General features: G+C 47.1%; 1 protein-coding gene across 1 annotated transcript in view; it reads right to left on the bottom strand.

Moving 5' to 3' along the window:
- Alox5 (arachidonate 5-lipoxygenase) overlaps positions 1-14,047 on the bottom strand; it is a 48,296-nt gene extending 34,249 nt beyond the window's left edge. Inside the window, exons 1-3 of the mRNA XM_038319527.1 lie at positions 13,757-14,047; positions 5,183-5,381; positions 1,050-1,131 (exon numbers count right to left, since the gene is read on the bottom strand). Of these exons, the coding sequence (XP_038175455.1) occupies positions 1,050-1,131; positions 5,183-5,381; positions 13,757-13,906 (431 nt within the window). The 5' untranslated portion in view covers positions 13,907-14,047. The remainder of the gene's footprint in view (positions 1-1,049; positions 1,132-5,182; positions 5,382-13,756) is intronic.
- Between the last annotated feature and the right edge of the window lie 393 nt (positions 14,048-14,440).

Raw genomic sequence — 14,440 nt, 5'->3', positions numbered from 1 at the left:
TGAAAATTTCTGCAGTTGTATTCTTGAGAGATATTTGTTTCTTGCTCTCTTTTTAATGATGTCTTTGCCTAGTTTTTGTAAATATTGGTATTATACAATGAGAGAAATATTGCCTTTCACCTATTCTGGGGAAAATAATCTTTGTAAGATTTATAGTAATTCCTTAATGTTTGCTAGAACTTACTCATGAAGCTACTTGGGCCTGAGTTTTTATTTATAGAAAACCTGAAAATTATTAGTTCAATTATATTACATGGGGTTGGCCTATTCAGATCATCTATTTGTGTGTGTTTGTGTGTGTGTGTGTGTGTGTGAGTGTGTGTGCAGGCATACATATGCACTAGCATGTGTGTGGAGGTCAGAGGTCAACTTTTGGAGCTGGTCTCATCATTCCCCTTTTGAGATTTATGCTTTCATGTTCTCCTGCTGTGCTAATATTCTGGCTGGTATGAGAGCTTCTCGATGCTTCTCTTGTCTCCACACTCCATCTTTCTGTAGCAGATGTAGCCACTGGTCCAGCTTGTATGCGTGCTCCATGGGTCAGGCTTGCACGACCTTTGCCTTTACCCACTGAGCCAGCCCCCTGCCCCAATCTTCAAGTCCAGTTGACAGTTTTTGCCTTTCTAGGATCTGTCCATTTCATCTTGTGTTTTACGTAGTGTCCTTTTTAGTCATTTTAATTGTTACAAAGTATTAATTCCCTCCCTTAATGTTTAATTTGAATAATTTGGACCCTCTTTTTTTCTTGGTCACTTACACAATGATTTCCAGTGTTGCTGTAGACTATGTATCACTTTTATTACCGAAGCATTCCAGGAAGACGTAAATAGTTAAGGCGGTCCATACAATAACGGGAAAGTGTCCAGGTGACTCACACTCTGTGGCCCCCATTTCCCCCAAGAGGGATATGACTGTTCTCAAGCTTTTTCCTTGGCCCCCTTCACTTTCTCTGCCTGCAGATGGAGGCGAGATGGTGGTCCATCTGCGGTGGTCACGGCCCTGATATAGGCAGGACTGCGCGTAGCCGCGGGGCCCACGCCATGACTCACCGGTACTGTTTCTGCCGCGCTTGCAGTTCTTTGCGCCTGTGCTGCTTGAGAACGTGGATTTGGTCATCTTGGGCCAGCTTTGCTGTGAAGGAAGGACAAGAATGAGAGCAGCTTGAGGAGGAGCAATGGTGTCCACGTAATGCCCAGTGGTCAGGTTTTCCTCAGATGCCTTACACTCAGCCCTCAACATTCTGCTTATGCAGGAATCCTGGGGTCTCTAGTCCAGACCTTATGTCCGTGTCCGTGTCCGTGTCCGTGTCCGTGTGTGTGTGTGTGTGTGTGTGTGTGTTTGAGACAAGGTCTCATGTAACTCAGGCTAGCCTGGTACTTCCTATTTACCCAAGACTGGTGTTAAACTCCTGACCCTTCTACTTGTGCATTTCCAAGCGCTGGGGTTATAGGCTTATTATCACATCAAGCTTTGGTGGGTATTTCTAAAGCACTTCAGAGTAGTTCTATAACACTTATGCTGAGATGGCATGGCAGTGACTTCCGTGCTGCCAGAGAAAGCAGCAGGACTCTTGACTCTTACGCTCCTAAGTCCATTTGGTTGCTTCACGGAGAAATGCAGGACACATGTCCCAACATGCAGGACACTGTCCTGTCCCTTTTGCTATCTACACAGCAGACAGGCTCTGCTCTAAAATAAATGGGGTTGCCTAGGTTCTGGGTGTAGAAGAGATACAAGCAGACACAGAGTTGGGCTCTGTGGTTTACAGTCATGCGACCCAGAGTAATTTCATGCCACACACATGAAATGGCTACTTTTCAGGATCTTCTGGAGATGCTGGCGTGAGAACACCGCAAAGCATTCTGTACATTGTTAGTCTGCCTTAAATGCTCAATAAGGAGAGTATGATTATTATGGTTTGTCCCCATACCAGGTCTGAGGTTTTCCTGCCTATCTGCAAACCTGGGAAGTCACAGCATTTTGTCACTTGGCCTGGCCTGTCATCTCTCATTTCAGGAGCTTTGGCAAGTTCTTAAAGACTCTTAATACAGATGAATTGTAATCAACTGCATGCCAATCTAAGGTAAATCCAGCAAACACATAGAGTCCCAAGTAGGAAAATCTGAAAAGGTTATTATAATATATACTGTTATATAGTAGTATACTATACACTCCAGCTATGTGAAATATTTCATTGCACTGAGCATTTATATTTCTGCAAAAATAAAATTAATGGGAAAAATAAATAAAAACATTAAGGATGAAAGCCCTGTTTTTATTTTATTAGGTTTAGCAATCACAAAATTATTGTTTCAAGGTGTTGTGATTGTTTCTCAGATGCCTGCTCTCAGCTCTCTGTTTTCTTACTGAAGACCCCTTCCCTCCAGTTCTCAGAAAGCCCTGAGAGCTCTTGAGGGCTCTGGTATGTCTGACCTTTAGTATGAACTAGTCCCAAAGAGGAAGATCTAGACAATGGAGCAGGCTCAGTACCTGAGGTTGAGATGAGTTAAAATGGTGACAATATCTGTTGTCACTGGCTATGCTAGGCGTTACTGTGAACATTTGATATTCTTTGCCAAATGCCTTAGATTGCCAGAATCGTCCTTGGCTACCTCAGCAACTCCATTTCTTTACCTGCTTTGGTATGAATAGACTTCCATGTACTTAACACATCAAGTTGACCCAAGAGAATGGCTCAGTTTCCCCATCTATGAGACTCCAGCTAACAATTGATGGAACTTCCCAGGCTATGGGATGACAAATTCAGCTGCTTCTAAACTGAGTATAGAGGAACTCCAGATCAGCTCCCCAGGGGCTGGCAGGGACCCTGCAATGGACCATTTCCCCGCACATGTGCTATGGATCCTGGGACCACAGTGACAGTCCTATTGTTTCTATGATTACCAAGGTAAAGGGTAGTTTTATGATTCCACCGGATGTAGGCCATTGTGGGAAATGGGGTCACTCATGGAGTGGGTCCTCCTCTTATTGTATTGTTCAAAGCATTGGTTGTTGTGCCATGTGGGCAAATTATGGCCACAAAATTATACAATACTGGTTCCAGGCATAGGTCTAAAGTCTGGCAGCTTCTGTTCTCTCTCTCTTTGAATTCTTGCTCTTAGATGTCAACTACCATGTAAGACATACAGCCATCCTGAGACTCCTAAACGAGTGGAGTGTTGTGTAGAGATGGAGTCCAAGGAACCCTGAGTTGTGTGAGAGAAGACCCATCTTTGAGATGACTCCTCCAGCCCAAGTTAATGACACAGGGGGCACAGACGAACCATCCAGGAGAACCTTTCCAAGGTTCCAGACCTATATGATCATTAGCCAAATTAAATAACTATTTAAAGCAACGATGGTTAGTGGCTAATGGAACTTGCCAGCCAGATTATTTATGTCCCTTAAGAGCCCCTCCATCTTATCTTGATTCTAAAAATGACAAAAATGCCTTCCTTCAGTGGGCTTCCCATGAGACTCAGCTCTAAGAACAGACTAGAGTTCCAGGAGGCCCTGGGAGAGCGTGTTGTATGTTGAGGGTGGACTGGGTGTTTCCTTCCCACTCTGCTCTTCCTTGCCTCCCAGAATGTCCACTTCTCTTCCGAGGTCATAGCCCCTCATAGCCCTGGGGCTGTCTTTAGAACACTTCCCTTCTGCCTTGCTCCTACGTTCTTCCCCTCTCTCGGCTCATCGGGGTTAGCCATGGCGCTGCCCCTACACACAGAAGCGGCTCCTGCAGAGGAGACAACGCTTCCTAAAGTCTCTCTCTCAGGCTTCCTTGAATCATTCTCATCTGCTTGCACCATCTTGCACATTGCTATGAAAAGTTGCAGAATCTGCAGGTGAAAGACTTCACTGAGAGCTTGGGTGGGGCAGACAGAAGATTCTAACGCCTTCCAAACACTGCGTTAAGAGAAGTATCCTGTCTGCAGCCTTTCCTTGTTCTAGACACAAGATGATTTGAATGGTGAGCGAGTGAGCGAATGTCTGTGTGTGGGTTTCTTGCTGTTGTTGGGGGAGGGGTGGTAGAAATCCTTCTAAACCCAAGTATCCAGCCCAGAAATATTCTCAGAATTTGGTTGAAGTTCCACATCAAAGATAAAGGGATGTGACCCTGATGGTCAAAGGACACCAGACAGAAAAGAACTTTTTTTTTTCTTTTTGTCTCAGTTTTTTATCAAAAGGGGTGGTGGTTTAATTCTCAACCTCATCTTGTCACCATCTCCCAGCTGTGAAGAACGAACCACGGCAGGGGTCTGTGTCCCTGAGAAGTGTTCATTGCTGCCTTGGGAATCAGCAGCCAACCCCCTCAATGCAGTGCGGTTGGCAGGCACGGTCTTATCCTTCCAGCTGGAGACTGAAAGCAAACCTCCAGGGCCATAGCTGGAAGGTGTAAGTTTGCCAAGGCTTGAGTTTGACCTGTGTGTATAAGCAGCCAGTATGCAAGGGTGTCAGTCGGGGCGGGCATTGCTGACCTCTGACATCTGCTTCCTTTCTGACCCTCTGCATCAGCCAGTTGGGGGCCCCTGAAAAAGAATGGCCTCGTACAGAGTGCCAAACTGGGCCCTGCATATCTGGGATCTTGGGAAGCTAAAATAGCAGAACTGAAAGTTCAAGGCCAGTCTGAGCGATGTAGTAAGACGGAGGCTTTGTTTCAAAGAAAGCAGATAAAAACCAGGCGATGGTGAACTCCAGCTTGCCTCTGGCCCTTGGAACTGGCATTCCAATTGGCAGTCTTATCCTAAACCTCTTGTCTCCAGGCCTTCAGGAGGTGTCCCGTGGCTCTGAACATCCACCCTGCAATCTTACAGCAGACAGCAAGAGAATTTGGATTATGAGGCCATGCCGTAACCTGCAGAGCTCCCCATTTGCAGGACTACTCTCACAGTGTCTGTTAAGAGGCCCTCATTACCTAGTGGCAAAGGAAGAAGGCATCAGCTTCACATTTTCCCAGGACAGTGTGCAGAGGGAGGCCACAGCTGGTGTGTATCCTTGGGCTATTAACTCCACTCTAGAGCTTTTTAGTGCCCTGGAAGATCACACCTCCTATAAGGGACAGGATTCGGAGGTGTGCTCCACCCAAGAAGGCATTCTCACACCCAGAAATATGGCTCTCTGGGAGGGGAGACTTTCTAGTTTTCAGGAAGCCTAGAAGTGGCTCGCAGGGGTTGGAACATCTTACCACGTCCATCCCTCAGGACAATCTCGCCCTCGCCTGAGATCCAGCGGTAGCAGGGGAACTCGATGTAGTCCCCGTGGGGTGTCTTCAGTGTGATGTACTTCAGGTACCAGTCATCGTGCAGCCAGTATTTGCGCTTCTCAATTTTGACTAGCTGGATCTCACCCAGTTCCTCATCCACAGTGATGTCGTATGAGTCCACCTGGGCGGGACGATGGGAGAATCAACGGCTGCCCCCTGGGTCTGAATGCTGAAGCCACTGAGAACATTCCTCCCTAAATGTGCTGCTCTCTCATACCAAATATCATCAGAGTTAAACTATATAAACACAACAGTTTAAGATCACGCTAGCCTTTGCCTTCTCATGAAGGTCTTCCTCGGAAGGAAAGCAGAAATCTGTACCATTAGACGTCTTTAGCTACCTTCAATGTCCATAGCCACTCTGCCGGTCCTCCATACCCCAGCCCTCTTTCTTTTTTTTTTTTTTGCCTCAAAACAGAATTCTTTTATTTTGTCCAAAACAGCACAGCATAAACATCCCCAACAATACATAAACCTATATATAAAATATAGAATATCTTCAATATTTTTCTTTTTATATGGCAGCACATTAGCCAGCCCTCTTTCTTTATCACGTGCCTCTCATACATTTTAGCGCATGAACAATGGACTCTCGCTGCTTTTGTGAGTCTTCATTTAATCTTAAGTAACACATGATATATATTGCTGCATTAAGCAAATTTGTGTCCTTTTCTCCTATTATTTTTGGCTTATGCCAATTTAATTCTCAGACTTGCCTAATCTGAAGTGGTTTTGCTTTGTACACAGTTAATTTTTATAGCTGACAGTAATCACATGTTTATAGCGTACAACGTGACACTTCAATACAAGTCTAGAAGAAACATTGACAAACCAGGGAAATTAACATTTCTGTTACCTCAAACATTTACTCATCTGAGAAACATTAAAAATTTTCTTTTCTCCCAGCACTCAGGAGGCAGAGAGGCAGGTGGGTCTCTGTGAGTTCTAGGCCAGCCTGGTATACAGACTGAGCTCCAGGTCAGCCAGGGCTGGGATTAAAGGTGTGCACCACCACTGTCTGGTTTAGCCAAGATTCTTAAGGAATCTCTTCATTGAGGTACTTCACCCCCTGCGAGAAACTGACTTTACACAGACGGGCTCGAGTGACCCTGAGGATGTCTTCTGCCTATGTGTAACTCAAGCTGTAGGAGGCAAAGGTGATCAAGCCTCGGACAATTCCTGCAAAGCCAGACTTGGTGAGGGTCCTCTTTAATTGCCCCTATGTTCTGGAGGATGCAGGCTGGCCCTTCCATGGAACAATCCTTTAAAACATACAAGGGCCTGCAGACAATAATTACGGCTCCCACAGCACTCTTGAAGCTAGGGGGAACTATGACATATTTCAGAGAGAAGACACTCAGGCCCAAGTCCCATGTCAGCTATTAATAATACACAGATCTGGAATCCCAGTTCATGCCTTCCTGTTCCAGCCACTTCATCTCAGGGCACCTGAAGTGAATAAAGTAGATCTCATGGATTCAAGTCTTCCTGGGACAGATGACGTTCACAGCCTCAGATGCTGGGAACAATTAGCATTTCCATGCGTCCATGGCACTTGTGGTAAGTGGAGACCACCCTGCTGCTAGAAGGTGTTACCCCAGACTGTGGACAGTGCTTCTACCTGGGCCTTAGTGACTGAGCTGTTGGATGCCCAGGGTTTATCTGCCTCCTGCCTCCAGGGCATGAGTGGACATGGTATCAGTACCCATAGCCTCTGGGTGGCTGTATCTTTGTAGATTAATGGCAGGCAAGGGGAAAGTGTTCCAATGACTGCCAGGTTTGGAAGCCTGGACTTTCAAGGCAAACATCCTGATTTTCCCTTGGCAGAAGAACACAGAGTTCTACATGTGCGAATGAGAATCCATTGACCCATGTTTCCGTCACTCTTCCTCCCAGTACCAGAAATACTGGAAGATTTCCTACAAGGAGTGAGAAGTTAGGTGTTTTCACAAACCTCTCAGCTTTGGGTACACTGGGCAGTTTTTATATGGTGGCCATGGCCAAGTCCAAATGCTCAAGTCCCCTCACTAAGAACAGTTTCTGAGTGTGAGAGAGCCAGGCTTCTTTCCTGGGATGACACATCTCAGGCCCTTTCAGAGAAGCCTGCCTAGCACCAGAGTGTCTCTCCTGTGGGACAGAGGCACATCTTGTCTGGATGTCCCCAAGAAACATCATGTTTGCTCTACAGACAGCCAAGGGTCACTATCATGACCACACAGAGAATAATGACCCAGGACCAGAAGAACCTCAAACAGGGGCACTGTCTACATTACAAGGTGGGATGAAGTCAGAAAGCTTCATGAGGCATCTAAGGGGCTAGGGAAGAGATGTGGCTTCCACAGTAGTGGAGGAAAGGGAAATCTCTACACTGAAATCTTCAGTGGGTCAGAACTGAGGGGTTGACTCACATTTCCTGGGGACTTGCGGGGAGGGGACATTTAGAGGAACAAAATGAGGATAGAATGGTTTGGGACTGGACACAATCGAAGTGTATCCTCATGCTAAGTCCTACCCTTGTGTGTGTGCGCAGAGCTCATAACCCTCCTATGGACCAAGATGGAGACTACGAATCCATTTGAGGAGCTGGGGAGGCTAGTGATAGGGAACAATGTCAGTGGGCTAGGTGACCTGGTGTTTGGGGCTTGGGTTCACATTGTAGGAGCAAACTGACTAGCCACATGGCCCCATCAAGTTGCTTTATTTCCTTCTCCTTGTCCTCTCCTCCTCTTCTTTCCCCTCTTTAATCTTCTCCTTCCCCTCTTCTTCATTTTCATATTACTCCTCTTCCTCCTCCTTCTCTGCTCCCTCCTTGTCTTCATCTTCCACCCCATTCTTCCTTTTCTTCCCCCTTTTCTTCCTTCTCCTTCTCTTTCCCCCTCTCCCTCTTCATCCCCATTCTTTTTTTTTTTTTTTTGGTTTTTCGAGACAGGGTTTCTCTGCAGCTTTAGAGCCTGTCCTGGAGCTAGCTCTTGTAGACCAGGCTGGTCTCGAACTCACAGAGATCCGCCTGCCTCTGCCTCCCGAGTGCTGGGATTAAAGGCGTGCGCCACCACCGCCCGGCTATTCATCCCCATTCTTTCCCTCCTCTTCCCCGTCTCCGTGTTCTACTCTTCTTCTTCTTAGACATCCTCTCCCTCTCCCCCTTTTTGTGGAGGACAGTAGATAACCTTGGGTGTCATTCCTCCACCCCAAATCAGTGTTCCTTACTGCCCTAGAATTGACAAAGTACGCTAGCCAGCAAACCCCAGAGATCCAACTGTCTTCTTATATACAGAGCTAGGATTACAATGTGGCCTCAGGTCTGGCTTTTTAAAAAAAAAATGGGGTCTATGCATCAAACTCAGGTCCTTTCTCTTGCAAGGTGAACACTTAATGGTTCAAACATCTCCCCAGATGTATTTCTTCCTCTTTCAAGAAGAGATAGCAACTAGCTTGCAAGATCATTGAGATATCAGAATGGCAAGATGCTTAAGTAGCTTACTTTTTCCAAGGGCACAGTTCACTGCCCGTATATGTCGGAACTATGTGGTCTCTGTTCTCAGATTCCAGTAGAGCTCATAAGGCAAGGCACTCTGTAGTATCTGCGAGCAGCTGGAGCCAAACTCTGCACTGCAATTCACCCACAGCTCCATGTGCCCGTGGAGAGGAAGAAACTGGGCTCAAAACAGGGGAGTGGGGGAACTCCTGTAAGGATGAGGGACAGTGGGAAAGACTGGTAGTGCATGCAGAGGAGAGGGAAGTCACCCTGTGGTCATGACTAAAGGGCGGCCACCAAGAAAGCCTGGACCCAGCCCCAGGACAGCTGCTTCAGGGGAAGTGGCTTTCCTGTGGTGTGGAGAGGCTGGAGAGGATAGCCCTAGAGTGAGAAGGGATGACATCAGGAATGTTGGGGTGAATGAAGAGAGGGCACCCATTCTAAAGTAATAAGAAAGATCTGAGAGGAAAGCTAGGCACCTGGAGGCCACCTAGACAGCTGCAGTGCTGACCCATGAGAAAGATACTAAGTAGTTTTTCTGGGAGAGGGGAAGCTGACCCTTCAGCACGCCCATAGTATAGTCAAAGACAATGGGACCTCATATGTCCTCAACTCTACTTGGCTAAGGGCTCAGAGTTGCCCTGGGATGAGATCACTGGTCAGTCTTTTAGAGGCTTAATCTGCTCTCTGATAAGATCTCCCCGAGGAGATGGAGGTCAGGCCTGCAGTCTGGCTTATCTCTGGTCAGCCCAGAGACTTTGCTGCCTGGCTTCAGGTCTGGATGTGATAGGAGATAAACAGGGGTTGAGGGCTCAGCTAGAGCCCAGGAAGTCTTAGAGATAAACTATGTTATTTGTGGGTCTAGAACTACAGAGTGTTGCTACCATAAGGTCACGAAAAGCAGAGAAAGGCCTCCCGCCCACAAGATCCAAGGTAGCATATGCTACCCCATAAAAGAAAGCCCCAGGAGGGTAAGTGGAGCCACCAAATGTGCTGATATCCTTCCTCCTTTCTTAGGGTTGAGTGTTCTGGGCTCTCACTGTGTTTGCTGTCTATGTCGTTGAAACCCTGAGTTCTTTATGGCACTGTGAGCTGTGCTCAGCACAGGTGCTCAGGGGATGCTGTGCGTGAGGATGTGGATGATAATTCCATTTTACAGGGGTAGCTGAGGCTGGAGATGCCAAGCGGGGATGGTGTGGGTGAATGACTGACCACTTCAGAGCTGCAGAGAGTGAAGAAGAGAGATATGGGGAGCTGGCAGAACAATGCTCCCAATTCAGGGAACACACTGAGGAGGAAGGCTAGGACATAGCTCCCATAGACAGACAGAACTGCATTGGCCAAAAAGATGGAGAGAGACACAGTAAACATGAACTTTTGGCTGCGTCAGGAGGGGCCAGGAGGCTGACTTCACTTGCTGTTTTTTTTTTTTAAACTCTGTTGTATATTTGGTTTTACAGTTTCCAAATAGAGTCATACATCAATGACAAGGATATGTTTTGGAAAATGCATTGTGGGGCAATTCTGTCATGGTATATATTTACACAAACATAGATATACATTATAGTATAATCCCAGCTACATGGCATAGCCTATTGCTCCTAAGTGATATATCTACAGAATTTTATCATACTGAATGCAGTACAATAATTTGTAATATAATCACAGGTGTTTATCTGCTTAAACATAGTGACTATACCAGGCAACAGGAAATTTCAGCTCTGTTATAATCTTACAATGACATCATCATCTATGTGACCTGTTGTTGACATAAACATCATTACGCAGTACATGACTATCTTAGCAAAACGTTAGTTGATGAGCTTCTGTTTGTGCTTTCTATCACATCCTATAAACAATTGTTCATTCCTTTATTATTCCATCTCTGCCAGAGGACAGCTTTGCATATTATTCCTCTGGCACTGCCCGTCTTCATTTATGTGTAACCCTTCTGAGGATGGCTGGGACAGAAGATGGATCGCTCCTGAAGTGAAGACATGACCCAGCTGGGCTGTCTATCTTGGATGGGGTCCAACGAGAGACAGCTGGGAGGAGGAAGAGGTTGTGGAATAGAGAAAGAGGGAGGTTGGAGGGCAAAAGAGAGACTAGGGGACAGGGAAGGAGAGGCAAAAAGGAAGAGATGTGAAGACCAAAAGTTGCAGAGAATGAGAGATGGGGCAGAAGATAAGAGAACGTGGAGACAGAAGTGGGGAAATGAGGCTGAACTGTGGGGGCTGAGAGGGCACAGAAGAGGGCAGCCGGGGAGGCCGAAAGACAGAGAAGTTAAAAGACATTAGAGTAAAAAGAAAGGAGAGTTAGTGAGCGGGGGCGGGGAGGGGTAAAGGAAGGAGGAAGAGGAGGATGAAGGGCAGAATGTGGGGGAAATGGACAGCAAGGATGACTGGTGCATGAAGGTTAATGAAGAAAGAAATGTTTGCTCTCCTCACAAAGAGGTACTAAGAATTTACTCTCCATAAATATAAGGCTATTTGTTGCATATATTTAAGAAGCGTATTATCTGTAAGATGAATTTACATGTATGGAATATATTCAAGAACCACACACTTGTCAGCCCATCAGCCTTAGGTGTTTCCAAGTTCCGCTGAGCAGGTAAAGCAGTCCACTAAGCGTTGTTAAAGCTGTTCCATGGAGGACCAGCTTAAGGGACAAGACCATTACTCAACAGACAATAGGAAATGTCCAACATTCAGGAGACCCCATCTGCAAAGGACTCAGTTCCTGACCTGAATCCCTATGCGGAACTCTTCTGGGAACAATGGAGGCTGGGCAGCAGTACAACTTACTAAGATGAATGAGTACTGTCCATTATTCAAGTGCACACTAGGAAGGGGTGCTGACAGTGATCCTCGGACCTTTATGGTGACCATTTTCCATGTTATGCATGGTGACACTGTGGCATTGTTCTAAGTTAAGTGGGATAGCCTTATCTTCTCAGCAAATGCTTCCCTTAAAGTTTCTTTTCTACCTTTACCCAAAAGGGACAGACATCTGGACTTTAAAGATACATGGCCACAGAATGAGGAAGTTGCTCTGGGTATGCAAGAGAAAGTATGTAGCAACTCTGTATTAACAGGAACTTTCTCAAAAGAAAGAAACTTTCTTTCTTTCTTTCTTTCTTTCTTTCTTTCTTTCTTTCTTTCTTTCTTTCTTTCTTCTTTCTTTTGCTAAGGCTCTTTTTGCATTCAGCTCTAGGACAGTGGTTTCCTCTCTTGGATGGAAATATGCATGCAAATCTCTCCTGAAATTTGCCTCTGGGGTTCCTGCTGAGGTGTTGGATTGCAATGTCACTAGAATGACTTTTCAGGTTGGGAAACAGAGCAGAAAGAGATAAGTAATGGACAGAACACAGTGATCACACTTCCAGTCATCTATGATGGCCACACCGCTCTTCTCCTCCTGGGGGAAATGACACACGATGTGCCCTGTTTTGCACACCCTGAGCATGCTGATAGCCTGTCTTCAATAGATTTGTGATGGCCCCTGCAATCCACTTATGAAGAGGAAGTAACCTGTCCTCTCTCTTTTCCCCTAGATACTCCGAGAACCCGCAAAATAGTGGAAATAAACAAAAGCAATCTGGAGGTTACATAGGGTGTCAGCCACAGTTCGGGGCCAGCTCCCCGACTGTAGAAACCAAGCATGAGATCCCATTCTGAGGTTCCATATCCTGCTTTGCTTGAAGGGAGTCCAATCCTGGTTAATAGCTTGCAGTTCATGGCTATGTACCAGGCCCTAAGATAGGAATCAAGCCTACTTAGAGGTTGGAATCCTGAAAAGGGGCTTCCTTAGTTTAGGCTGAACAGCACTGACATGAACTTTAGCCAAGAAGTACTCAGTGGAAACATGTGAAACTGTCTCTTGTGTTTATCACAAACAGTTCTAAGCAATTTCATGTGAGTTGACTCAACAGTAAACTAAATGATAAGAACGTGGCCTGGTGACATCTAAACTCTTGGTGTACTTGAGGAGCTGCGGGTGGTAGAAGGAAAAATAAAAAAGATATCCCCTGAGTGCCTGCAGTGTGCTTGTTAGAGCTACTTACTGGTCAAATTTTATGTGCACTTAGTGGGACACTGAAAACCCGACCTGTCTGTGCTCGGAGAAAACCGTGAATGTACATACCTATAGTGTCCAAGATATATGACCTCCCCCAGAGCCTGGGTGGGGCTGCAGATGCAAAACCTCTGGCTGCCTTGACTCCTGAGTTTCCAGACTCCAGTGTCTGTATTAGGAAAGAAAGGATATCTTTCTTCCTTTTTTTCTCTTCCCTCCAGAGAGAGATTGGTACTCAGGAAGGAAGTGTCTTCTTGCACGCAGCTTGTTGACAGGTTTACCAAAGGCTGCTCTGCCTGAGTTTTCTTCCTTGAAATTCCGCCAGGGCAGGGTCAGGGAATGTAGGATGCCTAGGGGTGGGGACAACCCATAGATCCATTCCCAGCCACCAAATGGAATTGGGCTTCTCCATGACTCATGGCCAAGATTGGATCTAACCCATTTTCAGCGTGGTAAACTGAAGTCCACAGTAGGGATTAAACAGCGATCAAGTGGAACTCAGGGTTCTGGATCCCTGACTTATGCTGGACCCCTGGAGCGTTGTCTAATGGGGGTGGGGCTTTCTGTGCTTTTCAGTAGAACAGGACTCCGAGGCACAGCGACCTCAGAACTCCTCTCACAAATTCTGGGCTCCCATTTGTGAAATTTTATGCCTTGTCCCAAGGTAGAAGCCAGCTCCATGCAGACCCCCACTGGCAGGGCATTGTTTCTTAAGAGGTCTCCACCACCAGGAAACCGAGGGTGCCTCATCAAAGTCCCACTTGTCCTGACACGCACTAACTCTGGCGTCAGGGTCCAGATGCTCTCACAGTTGGGACTTGGGCACTCGGATTATATAGTCCTCAGACGGCTGCCCGCCCCTGCCCTGCCGCTGGCTCTTTGCCGCTAGCACCCCCGCCCGTCCCTCCTCCCCAGCCCAGTTCTTGGTCCCGAGCGCACATCCTCACCGCTCCTCGCTCAAAGTCATTGTAGAAGGCCTTGTCCAGCAGGTGCTTCTCGCTGCAGCCCGCAGAGCCAATGAGGCTGAGGTAGATGTAGTCGTCGGTGCCCGCGAACCACTGGCTGCCGGTGGCCACAGTGACCGTGTAGGAGGGCATGACGCTGGGCAGTTAGTGCTGCTGGCGTGGGGGGCAGTTAGTGCTGCTGGCGTGGGTGCAGGAGCCCGCGAAGTTCAGCGTGGCAGCCAGCGCACCAGTTTCTTGACCCTGTCACCTGCGGCAGCTCCCTGCCACAGTGGTCAGCAGCCGTCCAGCCCAGCATTTGGGTCAGGCCCCGCCCAGAACCCGGCCCTGCCCTCTGCCTCAGGCTCCGCCCCTGACCCTGGCCAGCCCAGGCACCCCACCTTCCACTTTATCTTCCTCTTCTACAGCGCTGGTGGGTCAGTAATCTCGTCTCCTATGAGGGTGGGGAGGAGAGGGAGCTCTTTCCTGCGTCCCCTCTTCCCGTCTCTTCTACCCAGTAGGTGTTCCGGCAAATTAGCTTTCATCCTTCATTTGTTAATGCATTCATTAGTTAGTCAATCCCTTATCACTTTCATCCTTGTGGTTTCCTGCCTGTCTCAGTGACCCTCGTTGCCAGCCCAGGGCTGAGTGTAGCCCTACCTACAGTCTATGTCCTCATTCAGTTTCAGA

The sequence above is a fragment of the Arvicola amphibius genome, chromosome 2 (genome assembly GCF_903992535.2).
Source record: "Arvicola amphibius chromosome 2, mArvAmp1.2, whole genome shotgun sequence".
NCBI lineage: Eukaryota > Metazoa > Chordata > Mammalia > Rodentia > Cricetidae > Arvicola > Arvicola amphibius.
This window is presented reverse-complemented; position numbering and strand designations above follow the sequence as displayed.